We start from the raw sequence: 26,718 nt of genomic DNA on the forward strand, positions 1-26,718 counted from the left end.
TCCACAGATATATTGGTTAGGTGAATTAGCCATGGTAAGTGCAGAGGGTTATGGGGATATGGCTGGGTGGGGGGCGTGGTTTTGATCTCCTTAAGGGAGGATGTAAGTGCATTGGTAGCAGTGGAGTTTACTCGACCAATACGTGGAATGGGCAAATTGTCTTGAGGAAAGGATAGACAGGCTGGGCTTATTTGCTGGAGTTTTGAAGAGTAGGAGATAGCTCAGTTGAAACACAAGATGCAGAGGGGCCTTGATAGGGTTAACATGGAAAGGATAATTCTTCAATCTAGAGCTCGGGGCCACTGCTTAAAAATCAAATGTCATTGAAGACAGCAATGGGGAAATTTTTTTTCTGAGGGTTGTGAGTTTCTGGAATACTCTTCCTCAAAAGGCAGCAGCAACAATCATTGAAGGCAGAGGCGGACCCTGGATTGGTTGAGAATGTAAACAAGAGGGTGAAAGGTTATTGGGGGTTAGGTGGGAATGTAGGGTTTAGGTTACAACCATGATCTTATTGAATGATGTAACAGGCTTGAGGGGCCTGTGGCCTGCTCTTAATTCATATGTTCATAACAAGGGGACACAGTTTAAGAATAAGATCCTTTTAAGACTGAGATAAGGAGAAATGTTTCCTCCGAGGGTCATTGATAATGTGAAATTATCTTCCTCAGAAAGGTGGTGTTATTGAATTTTTTAAAGGTTGAGTTGTACAGAAAAGGTTTACCAGGATGTTGCCTGGTATGGAGGGTCTTAGCTATGAGGAGAGAGTGGGTAAACTGGGTTTGCTCTCCCTGGAAAGACGGAGAATGAGGGGAGACTAATAGAGGTGTATAAAATTATGAAGGGCATAGATAGGGTGAACAGCGGGAAGCTTCCCAGTTCGGAGGTGACGATCACGAGGGGTCACGGGTTCAAGGTGAAGAGGGCAAGGTTTAACTCTGATATCAGAGGGACATATTTTATATAGAGTGTGGTGGGGGCCTGGAATGCACTGCCAAGCAGGGTGGTGGAGGCAGACTTGCTGGGATCATTTAAGACTTATCTGGATAGTCACATGAACAGACTGGGAATGGAGGGATACAAACGAATGGTCTAGTTGGACCAATGAGCGACGCAGGCTTGGAGGGCCGAAGGGCCTGTTTCCTGTGCTGCATTGTATTGTTCTTTGATAGATAGACAAGGCAGTCAAGGGTTCAGGGGGCATTTAGGAAAGTGGAGTTGAAATCACAAGCAGATCAGCTATAATCTCGTGACCAACAAGCTCAAAGGGCCAAATGGCCTACTGCTGCTCTGAAGTTCTATGTTCCAGTGGATAAAGAAGGAAATGTAATTGTTTGGTATAATTATTTAGTTTGCATTTTTAATTACAATCCAAATTACCTCATGTTGTCTGTAGGGAGTTTGGGTCTTTTTTTCAAGTTATTATAGAATCTGGAATGCACTGCCTGCAATACTGGTGGAAGCAGAATTAACAGCAACTTTCAGAAGGAATCAAAAATATTCTTGAAGGGCTAGCGTTGCAGGAAAATGGGCAGTAAATAAGAGACTCATACTAGTTGGGTAGCTCATTCAAAGAGGCCTCCTTTATTGCTACTTGTGTATCATTCTATGTGAAAATAATAGATGTCAAATTTTGCTCAGCTTGCAGCAAAAGGTTTTAAGCAGATGTTTGCAGCTACACCTGTGGCATCGGCTGCGTCTTTATCCTCTTCCCCAGGACGACAAGGATCAGCTATGTCTTCCAAACCTCAGTCACCAGCCAAGTCTAGCACACCTGCTATTTCGATGACCGCTGCACTAAAAGACGTAGGCATTGTAAGTGTGTCTTAATTTTTTTTAACGTCCTTTCAGAAGAGTTTGGTTACACTTTTCAAAGATGGACCTGCACATGCGGGAGAATTGCAGAAAACCACTACTGCACATAGTACCAAAGATTTCTGTTTCACATGGCAAATTTTTCTAATTGCTGAATGCATTTGGCTCCTTGCTTGGGGAAGAGGGTATGTTTCACATGTGCCTCATCCAAGCAGTTGTGGAAGATTACAGGGTGATTTGATTAATTTTCAAGGCATTACTGTTAGAGGACATGAGTACAGGAGCAAGGATTTGTTACAGCAACTTCACATGGTTTGGTGAGACCACATTTGGAGTATTGTGCTGTTTTGGTCTCCTTACCCATAAATGGATAACGGAGAGAGTCCCGTGAAGGTTCATCAGACTGATTCATGGGTTGGCAGGAATGTCATATGAGGAGAGACTGGATTGGTTAGGCTTGTATTCACTGGCGTTTCAAAGAATAAGAGGGGACCTAATTGTCATGTATAAAATTCTGACAGGGTTGAACAGACTGGATGCAGAGGTATTGTTCCCTTCTGGCTGGTGGGTGGGCCTAGAATCATAGAATAAGGGATCATGGCCTCAGGAGACAGGGTGAGCCAATTAGGACTTAGAAATTTCTTCACTCAGATGGTGAACCTGTGGAATTCTCACACTATAGAAGGTTGTGGAGGCCAAGTCACTGAATATATTTAAGAAGGAAATAGATTTATTAGCTCTCAAGGCATCATGGGGTATAGGGAGAGTGTGATTTGAGGATGAGCCATGGTCATGTTGAATGCGGAGCAGGCTCAAAGGGCAAATGACCACCTGCTCCTATTTTCTCTGTAACTGATACCTTCTGTCTATCTATGCTATTTTCACTGGTGGGAATCTAGAACTCGGCCACGTAGCCTAAAAATTAGAGTCAGATCTTTCAGCAGTCAAGGTATAATTTGACACGACACATAAAGGGTGGTAGAAACTCCAAACTCTTCTGCAAATGACAGTTAATGTTGGGTCAAGTTATTAATTTTAAATCTATTAGGAGACAAAAGCAGGTAGGTATATGGAGTTGGGTTGGAACAGGCTCAGTGGGCTGAATGGCCTACTGCTCCTCTTTCTGATCTCAGTGAATGTTGGACCAGGCTTGATCAGCTAAGTGAGCTGCTCCTGTTCTTAAGCAACACTCCAGTGAGTGGTGAGAGTCCTTCAGCTTTTTAACCCGTGAGTAATCCCAGCTGAGCTTGACTCTCGTTTTACCTCATGCCCATATGTTCTAATCAGGATAAAAATTTGGAGTGGAAATGCTGCCTAATTTTTTGATATAAAAACATAGAATAGATTTGCAGGTTGGTTAGGTTGATTGGCCATGCTAAATTGCCCCTTAGTGTTAGGGGTACCAGCAGGGTAAATATATGGGGTTGCAGGCATGGGGTCCGGGTGGGATTGATGTCAATGCAGGCTTGTTGGGCCAACTGGCTTCCATTGGCACTATAGGGATTGTATGATTCTATGAATGTATAAATACTATAACAAAACATGTCAACTCCTGAAAGCGGAAAAGGCCAATTATGCTTTGGCTGTAGAGCTGGGAAGAAGTAAGGTTCTGGTTTAAGCCCTCACCCCAAAACTATCTTCTCTCTTTTCAGTTACTGGCAGGCCAGCTCTGCTTTCTGAACCACTGTGTCAGATCTTGTTGGGACCCCACAGCACCCTGGTTGACCCTTCTGAAGTGGCCAAGCGAATCATTGGGCTGTATACGGGCAACTTGAGATGGACAATAAATTCTGGCCTTGCCAGTGATGCCCAAATTCCAAGAATTAGATGAAGTAAAACACACAAGATCACAAGAATAATAATGTTTATTCTTTTTCTGATATCAGGAAGGAGAGACACAAATGGTCAAGGAAGTGTCTGAGGAAATGAGGAAGCCCGGTGTTTCCATTATTCAGGTGAGAATTCAACTGATGTGTCAATTTTAACTTAAAGAGAATCTAACTTTTGATTAAAGACTGATTAGCTCTTCCACCAGTCATTGTAATCCTGGAGCAAATATTTGTGATTGTCCACATTCAGAGAACATCCTCCTTTTTCTACAATGGAGCTATATAAATATTTGATACAGTATTGTGAACGAGTAGGGGCATCGGATTCTTTCAAAGAGCTAATGCAAGCACAGCGGGCCGAATGGCCTACTTTCATCGATGAGCCTATGAAAGGGTGACGCAGAGCTTAGGGGTATGATCACGGGAGCTTTGTTTGCTCTCACACAAGTGGCACAGAATTAACAGGCTAAAGAGTATACTTCACGTTCTTTTAAACATGTTCTAAATTAATTTGCTTAGCTCGTCCTACGTGCGAACGAAACTGAATTAAGAAACGTGGCAAATCCATGGTATCTCCCATTCAAATATCAGGGCCTGGAGTTTCCATGTGACTTCACTAGCTATCGGCTTAATCAGGGTTGAATCATGTGAAATCAGTGTTAAACATTTGTGTGAACCGTAATGCCGCCTTTACATTGCTAGGTCAGCTAAATAATTTGTGCTACGGTAATATGCACTCCTACAGCGTAGAGGCACAAAAGTTGCATTTCCTTCAGGCTTGGAAGTAGGCTGTTTCTGTTGCGCTACGAATGATCAGATGTGAATCAGGTAAAAGAGTGGGGGGAAAAAAAAAGAAATGAAGTATGCTGAACTACGATTCCTATCAGATATCCTATGATCAATTATTATTTGGCAAAATTATGGGATGCTTTAGCCATTTCATGCATTTTGTATGATTTGCATTTTAAGTGCTTATCCAAATTGAAGATGAAACTGCTGGAGTCTTTGACGCATTTAATGCTTTAGTCCATTGAACCCAATTAATTTGGTAAACTGAAAAGCAGAACTTGCATTTTTTGAGCCAGTATTCATCACTTTGGCAACATACACAACGCAAGGCTGTCTCGTCATAATGCTGCAGATATTCTGGACACACACAATGTGTAGAATGTGAAAAGTTCCTTCTCCTGTTGCTGAGTAAGCAGATCCAACGGAAGCTGCAAAACCCAATGTCAGTCTCACAGGAAAGGCAATGGCTTTGTTTAGGCATCTGGGTCTGGAGTGTCCACCTGATTTTTGCCTAGCTATCAGCTTAATCAGGGTTGGATTGTCTGAAAGTGGTGTTGAATATGGAGAATGTATAAGCATGTGAGAGTCACGCTGGGGTATCTGCTATCTTTGGTGGTGGCTCATTCACTCGGGAGATTTCAGCACCCACAAAACTGCCGTCAACCCCAGCTAGGATGAGCATCATTCTACTGATTGTGCCTATTCAATATGGTATTGTCACATTGCACTTTAAACATCAGATGCAACCTAATCCAATCTGCCAGCACTTGGCCCATAGTCACATAAATCCAACACCTCTGAAAAACCACTGCACGTCAAGTATGTTCTCAGCACACTATCCCCATAAATAGCCTTCATTAAAAGAAGATTTCAAATTGTAATGTAAAATATTATTGGCCAACATTAGGGCAAAGAAAACTGATGGGTGGCCTGATCAAAGTGTACAAGATTGAGAGGCATGGACAGAGTGGATAAGGAGCAACTGTTTCCCTTAGTTGAATGGTCAGTCACGAGGGAACATTGAGTCAAAGTGAGGGGCAGGAGCTTTAGGGGAGATATGAAGAAAAACTTTCTTACCCGGCAGGTGGTGATGGTCTGGAATGCACTGCCTAGGAGGGTGCCTCACATCCTTTAAAAAGTACCTGGATAAGCACTTGGCACATCATAACATTCAGGGCTGCGGGCCAAGTGTTGGTAGATTGGATTAGGTAGGAGTTCAGGCATTTCCAATGTGTCGGTACAGACTCAATGGGCCGAAGGGCCTCTTCTGCACTGTATGATTCTATGATCTTATTGCTGTAATGTTAATGTCAAAAGTTGAATTTTGCCCTCTTATTGTTTTTTTTAAAAACTGTTTAATTTTTGCCATCCCCCTCTATTTTTGAACATAGGCTAAGCTGTGACTTCAGATTGAATATAGTTAGGTTTTTGTACCTATTTCGTTTTTTGTTTTCCAGAAGGAGAAACAAGACATTTTGCGCAGGTTAAATCAACATTTTAAATCTCAGGAAAACCACGATTCGGATGCAGTGTCACACTTGGAAAGTGCTGAGACATCTCAAAACTATCACCCACAACCTGAAGAGCAGCCTGAGGGTGGACCTTACTTTGCAGGGGAAAGGAAGAAGTGGGAAGCAGAGCCTCCCCCTGTAATTCCTCTCGCACAGCTCACACTTGAAGAAACCTGCTCAGGGACAAAGGGTGAGAATACAGATGTGTTCACAGTGCTTATGCTATTGTAAAGAGGGACTTAATTTTTATCCAAAATTTTATTTTTTTTAAATGCAGGGGAAGGTGCACAGCAAATAGAGCAGTGCCCAGTTAAAGCTACATCATTGATAACCTGACTCGGTATGGGAGCTGGAAGTCATTGTTCTTCCCTTGAAGGCTTGGTATGGTCAAAATGGATGGGTGATGAGCTCACCGAACACTGACTGGTTGATCCTTTAGAAGATGAGAAGGGGGATTTAATAACGGGAAATGAGGAAATAGCTGAGGCATTGAACAGGTGTTTTGTGTTGGTCTTCACAGTGGAAGACACAAATAACATGCCAAAAATTGATGACAGGAAGGCTTTGGCAGATGAGGACCTAGAAGCTATCATTATCACGAAAGAGGTAGTGTTGGACAAGCTAATGGGGCTACAGGTAGACAAGTCTCTTGGGCCTGATGGAATGTATCCCAGGGTACTAATGTAGGGAAATAGCAAATGCACTAGTGGTATTTTACCAAAATTTGCTAGACTCTAGGGTGGTTCCTGCAGATTGGAAAACAGCAAATGTGATGCCACTGTTTAAAAAAGGAGGTAGACAAAAAGTAGGTAACTATAGGCCAATTAGCTTAACTTCTGTAGTAGGGAAAATGCTTGAATCTATCATCAAGGAAGAAAATAGCGAGACGTTGGATATAAATTGTCCCGTTGGGAAGACGTAGCATGGGTTCATGAAGGACAGGTCATGTTTAACTAATTTGGTGGAATTCTTTGAGGACATCACGAGCATGTTGAAGAATGGAGAACCTGTGGATGTGGATTCAACAAGGTGCCGCACCAAAGAGTGCTGCGTAAGATAAAGGTGCATGATGTTACGGGTAATGCATTAGCATAGATAGACGATTGGTTAACTAACAGAAAGCAAAGAGTGGAGGTAAATGGGCGATTTTTTTTTTTTGGTTGGCGATCTGTGCCTCAGGGATCAATGTTGGGACCGCAATTGTTTACAATTTACATAGATTGGGACCCAGGTGTAGTGTGTCGAAGTTCACAGATGACACTAAGATGAGCGGCAGAGCAAAGAGTGTGCAGAAGACACACAGTCTGCAAAGGGATATGGATAATCTAAATGAGTGGGCAAGGGCCAGGAGATGGAGTACAATGTTGTTAAGTATGAGTTATCCATTTTGGTAAGAATAACAGGGACCTTGATGCCCTTGTGCATGAATTGTAAAAAATTGGTTTGCAAGTAGTTAACAAGGCAAATGGAATTTTGTCCTTCATTTCTAGAGGGATGGTGTTTGAAAACAGGGAGGTTATGTTGCAACTGCATAAGGTGCTGGCAAGGCCTTACTTGGCATATTGCGTACAGCTTTGGTCTCTAGGTTGATTCCGTAGTTGAGAGGGTTTGTTTATGAGAAGAGACCTGAGTAGACTGGAGCTATACTTATTGGAATTCAGAAGAATGAGGGGAGATCTTACAGAAACATATAAGATTATGAAAGGAATAGACAAGATAGAAGCAGGAAGGTTGTTTCCACTGGCGGGTGAAACCAGAACTAGAGGGCATAGCCTCAAAATAAGGGGTTGCAGATATAAGACTGAGTTGAGGAGGAACTTCTTTACACAAAGGATTGTGAATCCATGGAATTTCTTGACTGGTGAAGCAGTTGAGGCAGGCTGAATGTTTTTAAGGCAAAGATAGATTTTTGAACAGTAAGGGGATTAAGGGTTCTGGTGAGCGGGCAGCTACGTGGAACTGAGACCACGAAAAGATCAGCCATGATCTTACTGAATGGCGGAACAGGCTCAAGGGGTCAGATGGCCTACTCCTGCTCCTAGAATTGATGTGAAGATGATGTTGCCACAAGTAAAGGAGACTCAAAAATGTTTTTTATTATGCTTATGCATGCTTAAACTCATTTGTATCTAATTGTGACTACCTTTCATTTATGTCCCTCAATTTTTGGACTCTTCCTTGTGGAAACATCTCCACGTCAGTTCTGTTCAATAGGATATCCAGGAATAACATCCTTATGCAGAGTATGTTTCAACTTAGGATACTAGAGAGTAGTTGAGGTAAGTGACACGGGTACGTTTAAGGGAAGGCTAGGTAATACATGAAGAAGAGAGGAATAGAAGCTCCTGGGGTTAGATATAGTAGCAATGGGAGGAAGCTTGTGTGGAAGATAAACAACATGTTTCTAGACTACACTGATTTTGTGAAGATTCGCCAATTTGATTAAACAAGGATCTGACCTGCTCATTATCTGTGTGTTATTTATTTAAAAAACACAGTTCAGACCGCAGGAGAAGTCATCAAACTGTTCCTCAAAGACGAACCTCGCAAAGTATGGGAGAAAGAACCTTCTGACACCGTTTTAAAAGCTTTAGGGGAAGCAGATCTACAACTTCAGACAGGAATGATGTTGGATGCAACATCTATTCAAAGTGATAGTAAGTAACTGAAAACTTAGTACATCATCTAAACAAGTACATTTTATGTGAAATTGTCTGGGATCATGAATCTCATGAAACTCATGAGATCTGTGCCAACTTAAAACAACTCTGCTGACCATGCGTGTCAGGATGGGAATCCTAGATGTTCACTTTGCTTTTCGCTCGTTCTGTTTCTATCCAGCGGAAGACCTAACCGCCGAAAATGACCAGACGCTCACAGTGGTCGTTGATGCTTCCAGCCACGCCATTTGTCAAAGATCACATGATGAAACTATTCCAAGTTCTGTAACTGCTGCTGACCAGGCTGCCTCGTCAGAAGTTAAAACAGCAGATCGCTTGACAGTGGAGACTGTTCAGTCAAGTGAAAAATCTACCCCTGTGTCAAACCTGACAGTGTTTGATGGCAAAATGGAAGGTAGTTTATTTTGTTGATGCTCTGCGTTCTATTTTGTTGTATGTTACATGAAAGCACTATCACACACTGTTGAGATAACCAGTACAGGTAGCATAAAGAATGTAAGGATGTGCTGATAGAAGTTGGATTGAGTTGGATAGCAGGTATGTGGAAACTTTGTTTGTCAAATCAAAAAAATTGTGAATTAGTTGGCGACTTAAGCTTAGGACTGTTGTGATGCTGTACAGTTCATCAATGAAACTAAGGCAATTCACAGTGTGTCTTTTTGCCAAATGTTTGGCATGCATTACCAAATATATTTAATGTATTGACAAAGTTGAGCAAATTCCAAACCGATACGGGAGCCCTAAAAGCTTGTGTGTCTCCATTTGATGCTTGAATATCAGAAGCTAGAAATTCTGTTTTTTGGAGGGGTTGGTGGTGCTAAAATTAAAAGCAATCCCCATTCATGAATTGCAGTTAACAAAACTTGAGTGATTACCTCACAATGTTTCTGTACTTCCTGCAGAAATAGAAGACTTGGAAACTGAGGCACTAGAAGAAAGAGAGCCGATGAGTAGAGATCAAGTCCCTGTGGCCCCAATTACTGTTGGTGCCTGGGAAGAAGAGAGGAACGCAGAAAGGTGAATGGAAATAGATGGCTTTTCCTCATGTTGTTGTGTACAGTTGGGTTTCTGGTGGCTTAATGCTCAATGCCCCTCTTCTGATTGCACTGTGTTGTTTTCATTTTCATGTTCCGGATACTACTGTTAAAAGCACAAAATCTTGCTTTTATATAGCACCTTTCACAATCTCAGGATGCCCCCAAGGAACTTTGCAGCCAATTGGGTACTTTTAAAATATAGTGTTAGGATGGAACAAAGCTTCGATACTCCAGATTACCCACGGGTTTCTTACCCATAAAGGAAGGGATCCTCCCTACTAGCAGATTTCATTGTTCTGAAATCTTATTTCAACAGTTGAGTTAAACTTTACAATTAAAAAGCAAAATAGAGTCATAGAGGTTTACAGCATGGAAACAGGCCCTTTGGCCCAACTTTCCATGCCACCCTTTTGTTTTAACCACTAAGCTAATCTCAATTGCCTGCATTTGGCCCATATCCCCCTAAAGTCATTGTACCCATGTAATTGTCTAAAGACTTTTTAAAAGACAAATTGGTACCTGCCTGTACCACTATCCCTGGCAGCTCGTTCCAGACACTCACCACCCTCTGTGTTAATAAATTACCCCTCTGGACATTTTTGTATCTCTCCCCTCTCACCTTAAACCTATGCCCTCTAGTTTTAGACTCCCCTACCTTTGGGAAAAGACATTGACTATCTTGCTGATTTGTGCCCCTCATTATCTTATGGACCTCTATAAGATCACCCCTCAGCCTTCTATGCTCCAGGGAAAAAAAGTCCCAGTCTTTTTTTTTATCTTGTTTTATTTGGTTTGAATTTGACCACATGCTAGAAATGCATTCACCTTGTGGTGGTACAATGAATTGAGGTGAATTGACAATTTAAATAAGGCAGGTACTGTTATCAGTGCTGTCTTTGTACATTGTTGTTTGTACGTGTCTGAAACTGAAGAAAGGATGCTTCGAGACGAAACCAAAAGAGAAAATGCTGGAATCTCTCAGCAGGTCTGGCAGCATCTGTAAGGAGAGAAAAGAGCTGACATTTCGAATCCAGATGACCCTTTGTCAAAGCTTTGTACAAAGGATCATCTGGACTAGAAACATCAGCTCTTTTCTCTCCTTACCGATGCTGCCAGACCTGCTGAGATATTCCAATATTTTCTCTTTTGGTTTCAGATTACAGCATCCGCAGTCGTTTGCCTTTATCTTTGTGAGGAAATTCTTGTTTCTGTAACCGTGTCTACGAAAGCAATTTGCTGTCATGTTTTCTTTTTCAAAAAGGAATTAGTAGGTCAGTAGTTATTTTGCCTGTGAGGACTTGATTTCGGAGGTTTGTATTGCATGCATAAGTGTGCTCTGCCGTTCCCCATACAAAATCTTGCCTTGTTGTGCACACCCAGATCGCTAGATGGGGCTGTCGTTCAACCAGAGAAGGCAAAAGAGGATATGATCAAGGCAGAAGGATACACTGAACTGGAAGAGAGCAAAGTAGATGCTGGTCAGTTCCAAACATGTTTTGTTTTAAACTCAGCCGATTTTCTTCCTCTCCTAAGGACGAAGTAACTTCCGTTTTGAATGAGTATGTTACCAAGTACAAATGGCAGCTCTGTCATGAGGAGGGACTAAGTCGGTTAGGATTATATACACTGGAGTTTAGAAGAGCGAGGGGGAATCTCATCAAAACTTACAAAATTCTAACAGGATTAGACAGAGTCGATTCAGAAAGCATGTTCCCAGCAGGGTGTTGGGGGGGGGTGGTCCAGAACTAGAGGTCATATGGTGGCACAGAGGTTAGCATTGCTGCCTCACAATGCCAGGGACCTGGGTTCGATTCCCAGCTTGGGTCACTGTCTGTGAGGAGTTTGCATGTTGTGTCTGCGTGAGTTTCCTCCCGCAGTCCAAAGCTGGTTAGCTGCATTGGCCACGCTAAATTCTCCCTCTGTACCTGAACAGGTGCCGGAGTGTGGCAATTTGGAGACTTTCACAGGAACTTCATTGCAGTGTTAACATAAGTCTACTTGTGATTTGAAAATAAACTTTACTTTAGGTTGAGATGAGGAGAAATATCATCTCAGTGTGGTGAATGTGTCAAATTCACTACCAAAGTAAGTAGTTGAGGCCAAAATATTGTATGATTTCAAGAAGAAATTAAATATAGCTATTGTGGCTAAAGGGATCAAGGGATATGAGAGGAAGCGGGGAGCAGGTTATTGAATCTAATGATCAGCCATGTTCATAATGAATGGTGGAACAGGCTCAAAGGCTGAACGGCCTAATCCTACTACTACTTTCTATGTTTCTAAATGATCTTTGATCTTCAACTCCCAAGTTCTATTTTGCAATTCGAGCTTGCTCAATTCTAACCTGACTATAAGAGCCTGACTGGCCTTCTATTATTGTTGGGTTCTGTTGTGTTATTCATGCACTTCTTTGTCAAAACAGCTCTGGTATCTTGTACGGAGGTATTTTCATTCAGTTTCTCATTCTCTCACGACTAGTTTTTGATTGGGATTGTGAAGTTAAACGTATGGCCAGAATTGTGATGTATGGCCTTGCTGTAAATAAATAGAAATTCACAATTTCCATTTCTGAATCATTGATTCAATTTTGTTTAAGCACGTTTTTATAAAATGTTGTACTCAAAATTTTCCTTTCCCATCAAACAGAAGGTTGCACGAGTGAAACCCCACAAAGTGAGCCCTTTTTCCAGAAAACGCCATACTCACAGGACAGAACACCAGCCATGTTGTCGAGGGAATCCTCACAGGAAGAATCGCCCGGGTCCAGGCAATTGTTCTGGTCGTTATCACCAGCAAATTTCAAAGGCAAACATTCCTTGTTGATTGGGCTGTCGACTGGATTGTTTGATGCAAACAATCCAAAGGTATGGAAAACACTGAGCTTCACTACCCAATGCAAAGGCAATGGTACTGCCCGAGGCTCGGGAAGTAGCAAACATAACAATGGTTTTTGATAAAAGGCAGAGGGAATATTGGCTGGCAAGTCAAACGTTCGTTAGGCGAGTCGTATTTATAGGATCCCCAAAAAGGGTTGGGAGCCAGTAGAGATGGTCAAATAAATACAAACGAAATACTGTGGATGCTGAAAATGTGACACTACAAATAGAAAATGCTAGGTAAACTCAGGTCTAGCAGCATCTGTGGAGAGAGAGTTAATGTTCCGTATGTATATGACTCTTATCCAGCTCTGCAGAAGAGTCAAGAAGACTTGAACTGTTAACTCTTGTTTCTCTCTCCACAGGTGCGGCTGGGTTTGTTTATCCAGCCTTTTCTATTTTTATTGCCCACATAAATGCTGGCCTTGCCAGCGCTTTTTCTTCCCATGCATACATCTTTTATAAAAAAGCACACCTTGGTGATAGGAAGCTAGGATTTTTTGAGAGGAAAGTTGTGTCTAAGAAGTTAATGTGGATCTGACATTTTTTCATTCTACCACAGCTTCAGATGCTGTGCCACACAAACAATGGTGAGAAAGCATGAAATAGGAAATAAGTATGATTTGATTTGATTTATTATTGTCACATGTGTTAGTATGAAGTGAAAAGTATTATTTCTTGCGCACTATACAGACAGAACATACCGTTCATAGAGAAGGAAAGGAGAGTGTGTAGAATGTAGTGTCACATTCATAGCTAGGGTGCAAAGAAAGATCAACTTAATGTGAGGTAGGTCCATTCAAAAGGTGGATTCATTTAATGCACTGGATTGAAGACTAACTGGAGAAGGCGTATCAGAATGGATCTGTACCAGCTTGTTCATCTGCTCAGCACAGACGTCAGTTCTGGCACCATTTCTATTTACAGAATATATCAATGGTTTAGCCAAGGAGTGGGGAGACAGAGCAGCTAAGAGGCAGAAACAAAGAAAATTACAGTACAGGAACAGACCCTCTGGCCCTCCAAATCTGCCCCGACCATGCTGCCTAACTTAACTAAAACCCTGTACCCTTCCGGGGGCCATATCCCTCTATTCCCATCCTATTCATATACTTGTCAAGCTGCCCCTTAAAAGTTGCTACCATATCCGCTTCCACTACCTCGCCTGGCAACAAGTTCCAGGCACCCATTACTCTCTGTAAAAAAAAAATCTCCTCGTACATCTCCTTTAAATCTTGCCCCTCACACCTTAAACCTATGCCCCCTAGTAAGTGAAAGCTCCTCGATTGGCAAATGACACCAAATTGGAAATGGTTTGAAATGAGAAGGAAAAAGCAAAGGAAATACCAAAGATTTGATGGGTTGGCTGGTCAGTGATTTTCATTTCAGTTTTTTGGCTCTCGTTAGAGTTCTGTGTGAATAGGAAACGGGTAGTTCACGAGGCAAGTAACCTTTTTTCAATTTCAGTTGTTTTTGTTCATGAGAGCAGTGAATGTCTACATACAATTATCGAGTTTCAGGCACTTAACGTAAAAAGTAGAATTAACTGGAAAGACACCTATTTCAATTCCTTTCACCTCCCTCCATCTTCCAGGCGTACGCGGGTCCCTAAGTTCAGTTCTGAGATGGAACTCACCAGGTACTTTGTTCCTTGCTGCAGATGCTCAGGACCTGCTCACTCCCTGACCTCAACAAAATGCTCAAAACTTACGTAGATGATCTTAATGCACCAGATGCCCCAGAGGATAATCTCGAACTGGATGATATAGAAGATGAGCCCAACAAGGATGAGTACCACTCCGATTCAGACACGTATGTTTGCAATTATTCTGATTGCTGTTTTCTGTGCCTTGTCTAGACACTCTTCAAGGGTGTTTAGCATTTACCGGAATGCTTAGGGAAGGTTCTCACACTTTCGATGTTTAGCAAAGTTTTGAGTATATGTTTTAATATAAAATAAATGCAGCTGCTGGATTTATGCTCATTTTTCAGTGACTATTATTTGTTTTATTTTAATAAACTTTCACTATATTGATCAAATGCACCTTAAATCATTGTTGGATCAAAGCAAACCAAACACATCAAACCTGTTAAAATAGGTAATTATCTACTGCATTCTCTCTGCTTTGAAGTGCAGCAGCTGTTGCGTGACATCCGTATTACGACAAGTCTACAGCACAGAGACAGATCATTCTGTCCAGCTGGTATATATTTATGCTTCACACAAGCCTCCTCCCGCCCATCTTGTACGGTTATCCTGTCAACATAACCTTTTATTCCTTTCTCGCTGATGTGCTTACCTAGCTTCCCCTTAAATGCATTTGTGCTATTTTCTGCAACTAGCCATTCTGACCACTGAGTAAAAATGTTTCACCGTGGACGGTGTGATGGCACAGTGGTTAGCACGGGGCCAGGGACCCGGGTTTGCTTCCAGGGGATTAGCAGGGTAAATACGTGAGGTTACGGGGATGATATTGGATAAGATTCTCTGTCAGAGAATAGGTGCAGACTCAATGGGCTGAATGGCCTCTTTCTGCACAGTAGGGATTATGATTTCCCTGTTGCATTTATTTATCATTCAACGTATCTTCTTCGCAGTTCCATCCATTTAGAAATGGGCCCTATTGCTTGGTTTGCTTTCTGTTATGGCCTTATTAATCATTTTATAATTTGTGACTGCCACAGAACCCTTTGCCCCTCTCCTCCATTTAGATTCTTAAGCCAAGATTTTCAAAGTCCTCCCCCATCACCGGAGAACCCACAATGGGGCCGGCAAACCAACTAAATCACTGTTCACGTTGCAGGACTGGAAGATCTCACTGGCATGAAAAGCTGGATAGTTCTGGTCCTTAAAGTAAGCAGATAGCTTAGATTTTTTTTCTTTCTACCAAAATGTGCCACCTCGCAGCTGTAAAGAAATTAGTTTGCCCAGTAGACATCTATTCTGCAAATTTGTAAATACCTTATCGTATTCTGTTCCTTTTGTGTCAGCTACACCCTTCAGTTTGATATCACCTACAAATTTTGGAATATGCTTACGCTTTCTGAGATTAAATTGGTTAATCTAAATTATGAAAAGAAAATCATCAGTTCCCAGCTTGAGCTTCTATTTTGTAACTAATGACTTGCTGTTTTGCTACCTGTCCCCAACTGCATATGTTCTGACCTTACTCATGAGTCTACTGTGGTGAATCCAGATATATTACATCTACTCATAGACCTTACCTGCACTCTCTTCTCAAATAATTCAATGATGTAGGTTAAGCATGATTTTCCCTTTTAAAATCTTTACTGGATGGTTAGAACATAGAACACTACAGCACAAACAGGCCCGTCGGCCCACAAGTTGCACCAATTATATCCATACCTACCAAGCCTATCTATAACTTTCAATCCCATTAAATCCCATGTACTCATCCAGAAGTCTCTTAAAAGACTCCAACGAGTTCGCCTCTACCACCACCGACGGCAGCAGATTCCACTCACTCACCACCCTCTGAGTGAAAAACGTACCCCTGACATCCCCAGTTCTGAAAATGTTTTTGGTTTCCAAATGTTTTTCAGTTACTTCATTGAGACGTTCCATTAATTTTTCCTACCACTGACATTTAGCTAATTGGCCTATAGTTCCTTAGACTTATTCTATCTATTTTTAAATACCAGCATTAAATTTGCAATTCCCCAATCCTCTGGCATTGTATTCTTTTCTACGGAACTTTTATATGATGTGTGTAATGGTGCCTCTGCTACCTCTGCCCTGATTACTGTTAATATGCAGACACACCATTGTTCAGATTGGGGTTTTATCTTCTCTAAGTTTGATTAGTTTACCAATTATTTCATGCCTTCTGTCTTCGCAGATATATACAAAAGTAAAAATAGGACTGTTAAGCCTATCCTACGCATCTGGGGATGAAACTTACTCTCCCCAAACATTAGTGCACATTTTGCATTTTCTGATCTTGCATTTTGACTTGTCTTGAACAGCAGTGAGATGAATGGCAAATATGTCTGTGTGGGCAACAATGGAGGAACTTTGAACCAGGATACCTGTTGCTTCCTTGAAAATTTAGCAAGACCTTTGGCACTCACTCGAATTATTGGAATAGGCTGACAGACCTTGCCTCCAAAGGAAGGCACCTCCTACAGCATAGGACCCGACCACCACAACCCCCATAACCTTCCACTCCACCACCACCTAGTATGTGTCAGCTAGATTTTGTGGAGCTTAAAATGCATAAATTCTTACTGAAAAGATTACCCAAGAAATATTCAGTTAGCTGCTGGCAATGGGGTAAATAATAAAGGCAGAAAATGCTCAAAATATTCAACAAGTCAGTTAAAATTTCGAGTAGCTGAGCTTTCATCAGAACTGGAATAAGTTAGGGATTTAAGTCTCTAACCAAGTGCTGAACTGAGGGGGAAGGAAAGTACAAAGAGAAAGGAAGGTCTTTCATAGGGTAGAGGACAGGAGTGATTTAAATGATGAAAGAACATAACATAAGAAATAGGAGCAGGAGTAGGCCATCTAGCCCCTCGAGCCTGCCCCACCATTCAGTAAGATCATGGCTGATCTGTCGTGGCTCAGTTCCACTTTCCCGCCCTCTCCCCATAACCCTTAATCCCCTTGCCTATCAAAAACCTATCTACCGGCGTCTTAAATATATTTAGCGAGGTAGCCTCCACCACTTCAACGGGCAGAGAATTCCAGAGATTCACCACCCTTTGAGTGAAGAAGTTCCTCCTCAACTCCGTTCTAAACCGCTCCCCCCCTTTATCTTGAGGCTGTGCCCCCTAGTCCTAACTGTCCTTTCTGAGCGGGAAGAGTCTCTCCACCTCTATCCTATCCATCCCATTCATCATCTTATATGTCTCAATGAGATCTCCCCTCATTCTTCTAAACTCTAACGAGTACAAGCCTAGTTTATTCAGCCTCTCCTCATAGTTCAACCCCCTCAACTCCGGTATCAGCCTAGTAAACCTCCTCTGCACTCCCTCCAAGGCCAAAATATCCTTGCGTAAGTGCGGCGACCAAAACTGCACACAGTACTCCAGCTGCGGCCTCACCAGTGCCCTGTACAGTTGCAGCAAGACCAAGAAAGGGATGCTAATGCAAAGGAAATTATGGGATGGATAAAGAAACAAAAGGTGGGTTTAGAGGAAGTGTAAATGTTTACAGCAGAATTATTGTCATTGTCTGCTCTGCAAAAATGTAGGACATAATATAAGATAGTTGAACTCAATGTCAAGGCCATAAGGTTGTAAACTGTCTAAATTGAAAGATGAGGTGTTCTTCCTCAACCTTGTGTTGAACTTCAGTGGGATATGCAGGAAGCCAAATCAAGAAGATGGGATCAGGTTGGACAAATCAAGTTAACTGTGATAAATGCTTTGTTTGTTGCAGTATATTTGGAGAGGGTGATGCAGATGACTTGCAGGAGCTTCAGGCATCGATGGAACGTCTGCTGCAGGAGCAGCGTAGTGAAGAGTTCAGCGAAGAAGAGGAGGAGGAGGTGGCTTCCAATTCAAGCCCTCCTGAAGAAAGTGTCTATAATGCAGAATCCTCAGTGAATGGAGCAGAGGGAGATGATGATGAAAATCCAGCAAGCAGCAGTGACCAAAGTGGAATTCATGAAGAGTGGCATTCAGGTTATATATGCTGTATTCTTGATGATTACATTATTATGTAGTGTTTGTGAGTGCAATTTTCAATGGTGTAGGTAGGGTAGTGCTGATAATTTATTTGACTGAATGTTGGTCATTTTATAATGTTATACACAATGCTGATACGATGGTGGTAAAGAAATCAATGACTTATAATTGGGGCAAGTGATTTGTCACATCAAATATTTGTTGTCGTTCTGCTCTGTATAAAAAGTAACATTTCCATTATCTTTGGAATTTTTTGCAACAAATTGTAGTTATTACTACAGTTGTTAATTGTGCAGAGAACTGTGCAATTTGCAAAGAGTTGTGCAGTCACAATTCTGCGTTACACCATATCGCTTGCTGTAATTATAATATATGTAGATATTGAATCTATTGTTGTAAACCAGATCGTAGAACATGTTGGATGCGCTTGGTCAAAAACGTGATGGTCTTCTGTAGCTTAAAAGTAAAGTAAAGTTTGTTTATTAGTCACAAATAGGCTTACCTTAACACTGCAAGGAATGTACTATGAAAATCTCCTAGTCACCACATTCCGGCACCTGTTCAGGTAACTGAGGGAGAATTTAGCATGGCTGATACACCTAATCAGCACATCTTTCGGACTGTGGGAGGAAACTGGAGCACCTGGAGGAAACCCGTGCAGACACAGGGAGAATGTGCAAACTCCACACGGTGACCCAAGCCGGGAATTGAACCCAGGTCCCTGCCACTGTGAGGCAGCAGTGCTAACCACTGTGCCACTGTACTATTGTGCTGCTCCTAATGTTGAACATTGAGGGTTCATATAACTTGGAGCTTTACATTCTAAGAATTTTCACTGTGCTGCAATAGGGTGACCATGCATGTTAGAATTTTGAAGAGGACATCAGCTTTAACTTAATGAGCATCAGTGGTGGTTCATTGAACAAATGGATTATATGACCTGGCACTGACTGCAGAGGTCTCAAATTTTATCAGCAATCCTTCTGGATTTGCTGACCTCAGCTATGATGGTGGTCACATCAGGCTGTGGGAATGTACAATGCGCCAGATACACCCAGATCATTTCCTGCTTGAATGTGAGTGACCCCCTGTTGGAAGTGTAAATGATAAGTGTGGGATTTGGCTTGGCATGGTGGTCTCCATTGGCCAAACGGATCACTGGCACTTGCTGGCCACCCGAATGCATGTATAAGAGGCAAGCGCTCATAGCCACCAAGCGAGGTCCAGAGAACTTTAAGGGAAAGTTTAGTATCCAGCACTGACCTGCAATAAGGAGTGTTATCACCATGCCTGAATGGTATAACACCAGATCCTGAGTGTTGAAAGAAGTAAGGATAGCTAACAGAATTTTGGGTTTTATTCTCAGGGACTTGGAGTTCAGAGGTGAAGAACTGATGCTTCAGTTATGTAAAGCCTTGGTCAGGCCCCATTCAGAGCACTGCATTCAGTTTTGGGCATTGAACCTTGACAAGGATGTATTGGCCTTGTGGAGAAATGGGCACATGTTGGTTAGTGCAGGTTGACCAGATTCATAGATCCATAGAATCCACACAGTCCAGAAGGAGGCCGTTCGGTCCATCGAGTCTGCACCGACAATAATCCCACCCAGGCCATATCCCTGTAACCCCACATAATCCCCCCCTGACATTAAGGGGCAATCCCACCCAGACCTGTTCCCCATAACCCCAAGTATTTATCCTGCAAATCCTCCTGACCTCCACATCTTGGGACACTAAGGGGCAATTTAACCGATCCACCTAACCTGCACATCTTTGAAGATTGATTCTGGTGTTTAAAGGGTTAAATGTGAGACCAGCTTGCATGGGGTTGTATTGAGTTTAAAAGTTGTTCTGATTGAGGGATTTAAAATGATTAAGGAATTTGCTGTTCCTTTGCTGTCGCCGGACCAAAAAGATGGCACTCCCTAGCAGCACTGTTGGTGTACCTACACCTCATGAACTATGGTGGATCATGAAGGTGGCTCTTACCACCTTCTCAAGGGCAGTTGTGACACATTCTGGACTCGTCAGCAATACTCACACATCCTAATGAAAGAATTTTTTAAAAGTCATCCAGTGGGGATAGCCACAACAAGGAGGTTTATTTTTTAAAATTGGACTAGATAATTTAGGAGAGAAATCGGGAAACCCAAAAAGCTGTGAATTTTGAGTCAATTGATAGTTTTGCATCTGATGTGAATGAAATTTTGAGAGTTCATAAGGTGAATTGAGTTGAGATACAGATCTGCCATGATCTACCTGAATGGCTTACTCCTGTTCACTTACTCCTGATAAATGAAGAGATATAACTATGGGGTGATGGTGCAGGTGTCGGAAGTAAGGAATGGAACTCAGCAAGCTATATTATTGTAGACTCAGGAGTAAGAAGTAGAGAGTGGTAAGATTGCAGCTGCTGATGGTTATAAGATGTTTATTTTGGTCACTTGGGTGTCTGACATCTCAAACAAGTGGGAAACCCACAACATAAGAGTATCTGTTTAACTAACATGGAATGCATACTGTCACCATTTGGGTGCAAAGATACCGCTTAACTAAGCAACTAATCCCTGAGGAATTGGTGCAGTTTGCGACAATAGAAGCTGAGGGAATGATGATTTGGTCAGGAAATTTAATGGTGTTTAGCCATCCAAACCATCAAGTTACCATTCCTGCTGTCCATCCTCAATCACCACACCAAATTAAACATTGTCTTGTTTGGAAGTTAGTGTCAAGTACCCAGCTCCCCAAGAACTTGCACTTCTCATTAGTTGGCCAGGCTGGCTGGTAAGTTGTCAGAATGTCCCTAAAATTGACCTTTTTGGTTTAATTATTAGATTGTGATTCGATACTCAGTCTCGTGGCTTGGTGGATAACTCCACTTGCAATTTGGTACAGAGTCATATAACACAAGAATCTTTTTCCCCAGTATAGAGATGTCAATTACTCGGGGACACAGGTAAAAGGGAGGGGAGTTTAAAGGAGATGTGAGAGGCAAGTTTTTTTACACAGAGGGTGGTAAGTGCTCTGGAATATGCTGCCAGAGGGGGTGGTAGAAGCAAGTACAATAGCTATATTTAAGAGTCATCTTGACATACATGAATAGGCAGGGTATACAAGGATACAGACTGCGTAGAGGCAAAAGCTCTTTAGTTTGTAATGGCATCATGTGTCGGCACAGGTTTGGTGGGCCGAAGAGCCTGTTCCTGTGCTGCACTGTTCTTTGTTCTTTGACTCTAATTAGTTGAGCTCGGTTACAACTACAGTGCTACACTTTGGTGTCCCTGGGTTAGAAAGTGGGGAAGAAAAGCAATACAAATGGAATTCTCATTTGTGATGGATATTCCGTGACTTCTGCTGGAAAATGCCTATCAGTTGAGAGCAGGAGTTGGCTCTGACACAATGCTGTCCTCACTCCCCATTTTCAATTCACTATAGTCTGTTAAATGGGATAACAAAGGGCTGACATGCCTGGCAAGAGCCAGCATCTTTGTGAAAGAGAGGGCAAGAAAAAAGGACTGAATTAATCGAGGAGTGAATTGCTTCTGATGTCTCGTGCAAGTATTTGTGGATCCGTCAAAGGAAAATATGAAGGGTAAATTCAGACCAAAGGTTGCAAAGTATCCTGGCATCATTCCACCATGCCTGTCAGCGGTGCCTCAATCCCCCTTAGTTCAGTCCCAGGCTTGCTATTCACATTCTTAAAGCTGTATGGTTCGACAGTGAGTGACAATTGAGCAAGTAACTGAACAAGAAGAACCATAATAAAATGAACAAACAAGTACATGGGTGTGTTTAAAAAATAAAATGACTTTCTCTCATAGTTTTCATGGTAAAGGTGATAATATTCTTCAAAAACGGCTGGTCAGTAAAGAGGACTTCATGTCCTGGGAATGAATTGACTAAATATAAAAAGATAAAAAGATTAATTCAGAGCTTAAATGCCACTACGGGCTCAAGGATCTCAATGGCCAAGTCCTGTTCTTATATTCCTAACTAGAAAAGTGTTGAAGGCTGTGGTGGAATGTTCATACTAACACATTTAGAATGAACCTTTAAAATTAGAAACATTTGCAGCTAGTGAAAATATTGGCGTTATTGACATTACAGAGACATGCCTGCAAAGCGAAGATGGACGAGAGGTGAAGCTAGGATGGTATAGCATGTTTCGAAAGGATAGAGCAGGTAAGTTAGAGTTAACGTTACTGACCAGACAGGGCTCAGCACCTATCAAAGTAAAGGTGAGCACAGTAGAGAAAGAGATAGACAATATAATAGTAAAGAGGCTGCCAAATTGGCAAACAAGCAACTGCTTTCATCCTCCAACTCAAATAGTTGGAAAAAAAACTTTCTGGAAGTGATCATGGACATGCCAGACACCCAGGGCCATGAAGCAGTAACTGGAAGGGAGTGATGTCAATGAAACAGTAATGACTGATAACTTCAAAGAGGTGATATGGAGAACTGGGGATAGTTTCTATATGAAACATATTTTACATCATTCCTCTGAAACTGGTTAGTGATAAAGAAAGAGTTAGAAAACTTACTTCTCATCTAGTCCTTATGACTTTACAAAATGTCTTTGTTTACAACCAATGGATTGCATTCTTGGGAATTCACATGTTAAATCAGTTAATGTGACAGCCAGTTTGCAAGTCATGAGGTCCTACGAACAGCAAGGGAATGACAAGTTAATCAGTTTTTTTAAAATGGTAATAGTTCTGGGAGAATTGCTGGGTCGGATGTAGGGAAAAGCTCCCTACTGTTTTTAAAATTGTGGCATCTGAACAGGAAGATGGAGCTTGTTCTGCCTCATCTGAAAGTAATTTGGGTGAATATTTGGGTCCCACTAATCATTGTATAGTTGTTTCATATAACAAGGCCAACATACCAGTAACATTGCATAAGACTCTAGAGGAGAATGCTTTGGAGCTATAAAGGATCAAATGAGAATCAGGGATATAGTAAGGCAGTGGTGATAGTGCTGGACTAGTCAATTGTGCAACCCCACCATGGCAAGGTGGGAAATGAAGCTAAATAAATCTAGCACCTGAAAAATAGCAGCTGATTTCAGAATATCTGTCCCTACTTTGCCTGCCTTCCATGTTACTTCCAGTCTTGATGTTCTGAAAAGCAATCCAGCCAAACGCAGTGCACAATTCTGGATTTAATTATTTTCACACTGGAATTGATAACACATGTGAAATGACTAAGTATGTGTCATGATGGTAGCAGTTTTCTTTTGTAGGATCCGAAAGGAAGTGCATGAGTATGATGGATAATTTTGAAATTGCATAAATACAGAAACTGTATCTAAGTGTTACCTGCCAGGCATGTAGCAATGTATAGGTTCAAAGCATTGCAATCCATCTGACTCAGCCCAATGTGAGATAAAGGCCATGGATTGCAGTAGTTACATAACCTTTTCTTTCCGCTGTATAGCTATGCAGTTCTCTGCTCACGTCATCTTGACTCTACCTGCCCAGGTAGTTGAGTTTGCCATCCCCAGGGTTTGATAAATTACGTCCCAGAGAACATAAGAAAACAAGAACAGGGAGCAGGTGTGTAAAATCAATAACACTAGGGTTATATTATGTGATTTCAACTTTCCCAACATTAACTGTGATATACATAGTGTTAAGGGCTTGGATGGAGTAGATTTCTTGAAATGTGTACAGAAGAACTTTGAAGTCAAAGTGTGGAGGGTCAAACAAGGGAGGGAGCTATGCTCAACCTGATTCTGGAGAATGAAGCTGGACAAATGGCTGAAGTGGTGGTGGGGGAGCATTTTAGTGATAGCAATCACAACATGGTACAATTTTAAGTTTGTTATGGACAAGGCAATAGACAAGCTGCCAAAAAAATGTTTTGCATTGGGGAGAGCAAATTTTAGTAAAATAAGACAGAATCTGGCCAAGGTAGACTGGCAACAGCTGCTACTAATGGGAAAATCTATGGAAGAGCAGTGGAAAGGGAAGCATTTAAAAAGGAAATAGGGAGGGTGCAAGCCCAGTGTGTTCTCTCTCTAGGCTGCTAAATAGGAAGGAATAACAAACCCAGAGACCCGTGGATGATCAGAGATATTCAGGATACAAAGTAAAGCAAAAAAGAAGGCTTTTAAAAAAGTATAAGGGAAGCAAATCAATGGAGGCATTAGCAAGATATAGAAAATGCAGAGTAGCACTTAATAAAGCAATAAGAAATATAAATAGGGTTTTGTGAAAGCTCTGGCTGGTAAAAGTAGGGAAAAATCCCAAGATATTCTATAAGCATATTGATGGGAAGAGGATAACCAGGAAAAGAGTAGGGCCCATTTCGGACCAAGGGGGGCTATCTGTGGGTGGAGCCAGAGGACAATGGTAGAGTGTTGAATAAATACATCTGTCTTAGTCCAAAAGAATGAGGATGATGCTATGCAATTCAGGGAGAGAGACTGAAGTTCTTGAGCAAATTGATCGAGGGAAGGACACGATATTGGAAGTGTTGGCAGCCTTAAGTGGATAAATCTCCAGATCCAGATGAATTGTGCCCTAGGCTGCTGTGGGACGCAAGGGAGGAGATTACAGGGGCTGTGACCCAAATTTCCAATTCCTATCTGGCCAGGCAGGATGGAGTAGATTTCATGAAATGTGTATAGAAGAATTTTTGAAATCAGTGACTGGAGAGCAGCTATTGTGGTTCTGCTCTTTTAAGAAAGGTTGTAGAGAGAAACGAGGGAACAACAGACCAGTAAGTTTCACGTCAGTAGTAGGGAGACGATTGGAGAAATCTGTAAAGGAGAGCATCTATCTCCACTTGGACACGCAAAGCTTGATCAGGGAAAGTCAGCATGGCTTTGTCAGAGGGAGGCCATGCCTAACAAATTTTTGAATTTTTTGAGGAGCGGACCGGTGTACAGACGAGGGTAGTGCAGTCGATGTAGTTTATGTGAATTTCAGTAAAACCTTTGACAAGGTCCCACATGGGAGACTTGTAAATTCACATGGGATACAGGGTAATTTGATAAAGTGGATTCAAAATTGGCTCAGTTGTAGGAGACAGAGGGTGTTGACAGAAGGCTGCTTTAGTGACTGGAACCAGTGTTCACTGGCGTGCCACAGGGCTCTGTGTTAGGCCCCCTATTCATCATTTATATAAATTACATTGATGACTATGTAAGGATAGGATTAGTAAGTTTGCGGATGACACAAAGATTGGAACGGGTGGTTAACAGTGAGGCGGAGTGTTTGGGCTACAAGAAGATATAGACAGAATGGCCAAATTGGCAGATGGAATTTAATCCTGGAAAGTGTGAGGTGATATATTTTGTAAGGAGTAATTTGACAAGAAAGTACTTAATGAATGGTGGGACACTCAAGTTTGGTGGAACAAAGGAACCTTGGATGCTTGTTCACAGATCTCTGACAGCAGAAGGGCATGTTAGTAGGGTGGTGAAAAAGGCATATGGGACACTTGCCTTTATCGATCGAGGGATAGATTACAAAGGCAGAAAGGTCATGTATAGAACTTCGCTGAGGCCACAGCTAGAGAAATGTGTCCAGTTCTGGTCATCACATTATCAGAAGGATGTGATTGCACTGGAGGGGCTACAGAGCAGATTCACCAGGATGCTGCCTGGGATGGAACACTTAAGTTATGAAGAAAGGTTGGGTAGGCTTGGGTTGTTTTCGTTGGAGCAGAGAAGACTGATGGGCCAAGTGATCAAGGAGTACAAGATTACAAGGGACAGTGGATAAGGAGCAGCTGTTCCCCTGATTTGAAGGGTCAGTCATGAGGGGACATTGGTTCAAGGTGAAGGGTAGGAGGTTTATTTAGGGGGGATGTGAGGAAAATCTTTTTTTACTCATGGTGCTGATGGTCTGGAATGTGCTGCCTGGGAGAGTGATGGAGCTGGGCTGCTTCACATTCTTTAAAAAGTACTTGGATGTGCACTTGGCACAGCATAACATTCAGGGCTATGGGTTAAGTGCTGGCAGATGGGATTATTTGAGAGTTCAGGTGTTTCTAATGTGTCTGTGTGGACCCTGGGCTGAAGGGCTTCTTCTGTGCTATGATTCTAGGTGCAAGCAATTCAGCCCCTCAAGTGTGCTTTGCCATTCAACATGACTGTGACTGATCTCATCACAACCTCATATTCCTGCCTGCTCCCCATAATCCTTCATTCCTCTCCTAATTAAACACTTATCTATTTCCTTAAATTTGTTCAGTGTTCTGCATCCACTGCACTCCTGGGATAGAGAATTCCACGGATTCAATATGCTTTGAATGAAGTAATCCCTCCTCATTTGTTTTAAATCCACCATCCTTCAGTCTATAACGATGGTCTCCTGTTCAAGAATGTCCAACAAGGGGAAGCATCCGCTCTACGTCTACCCTGTCAATCCCCTTCAGCATCTTGTATAGTTCAATTAGATCTCCTCTCATTCATCTAAACTCCAGGGAGGATAGACCATAAACTGTTCAATCATTCTTCATAAGACAAGTCCTTCATCCCTGGAATGAATCCAGTGAACCTTCTCTGAACTGCCTTTA

The 26,718-nt window shown here is 41.9% G+C and overlaps 1 protein-coding gene across 3 annotated transcripts in view; it reads left to right on the forward strand.

The window, feature by feature from the left end:
• The window catches only part of nek1 (NIMA-related kinase 1), a 152,356-nt gene that overhangs the window by 106,589 nt on the left and 19,049 nt on the right, over positions 1 to 26,718 (forward strand). For all 3 annotated transcript variants that reach the window (XM_080189482.1, XM_080189484.1, XM_080189483.1), the window contains 10 exons: positions 1,642 to 1,815; positions 3,702 to 3,770; positions 5,891 to 6,134; positions 8,443 to 8,601; positions 8,786 to 9,019; positions 9,528 to 9,642; positions 11,043 to 11,140; positions 12,309 to 12,526; positions 14,199 to 14,350; positions 17,943 to 18,187. In XM_080189482.1, the coding sequence (XP_080045608.1) occupies positions 1,642 to 1,815; positions 3,702 to 3,770; positions 5,891 to 6,134; positions 8,443 to 8,601; positions 8,786 to 9,019; positions 9,528 to 9,642; positions 11,043 to 11,140; positions 12,309 to 12,526; positions 14,199 to 14,350; positions 17,943 to 18,187 (1,708 nt within the window). The remainder of the gene's footprint in view (positions 1 to 1,641; positions 1,816 to 3,701; positions 3,771 to 5,890; positions 6,135 to 8,442; positions 8,602 to 8,785; positions 9,020 to 9,527; positions 9,643 to 11,042; positions 11,141 to 12,308; positions 12,527 to 14,198; positions 14,351 to 17,942; positions 18,188 to 26,718) is intronic.

Source organism: Carcharhinus amblyrhynchos, chromosome 5 (genome assembly GCF_965287045.1).
Source record: "Carcharhinus amblyrhynchos chromosome 5, sCarAmb.v2.hapA, whole genome shotgun sequence".
In the NCBI taxonomy this organism is placed as follows: Eukaryota; Metazoa; Chordata; class Chondrichthyes; order Carcharhiniformes; family Carcharhinidae; genus Carcharhinus; species Carcharhinus amblyrhynchos.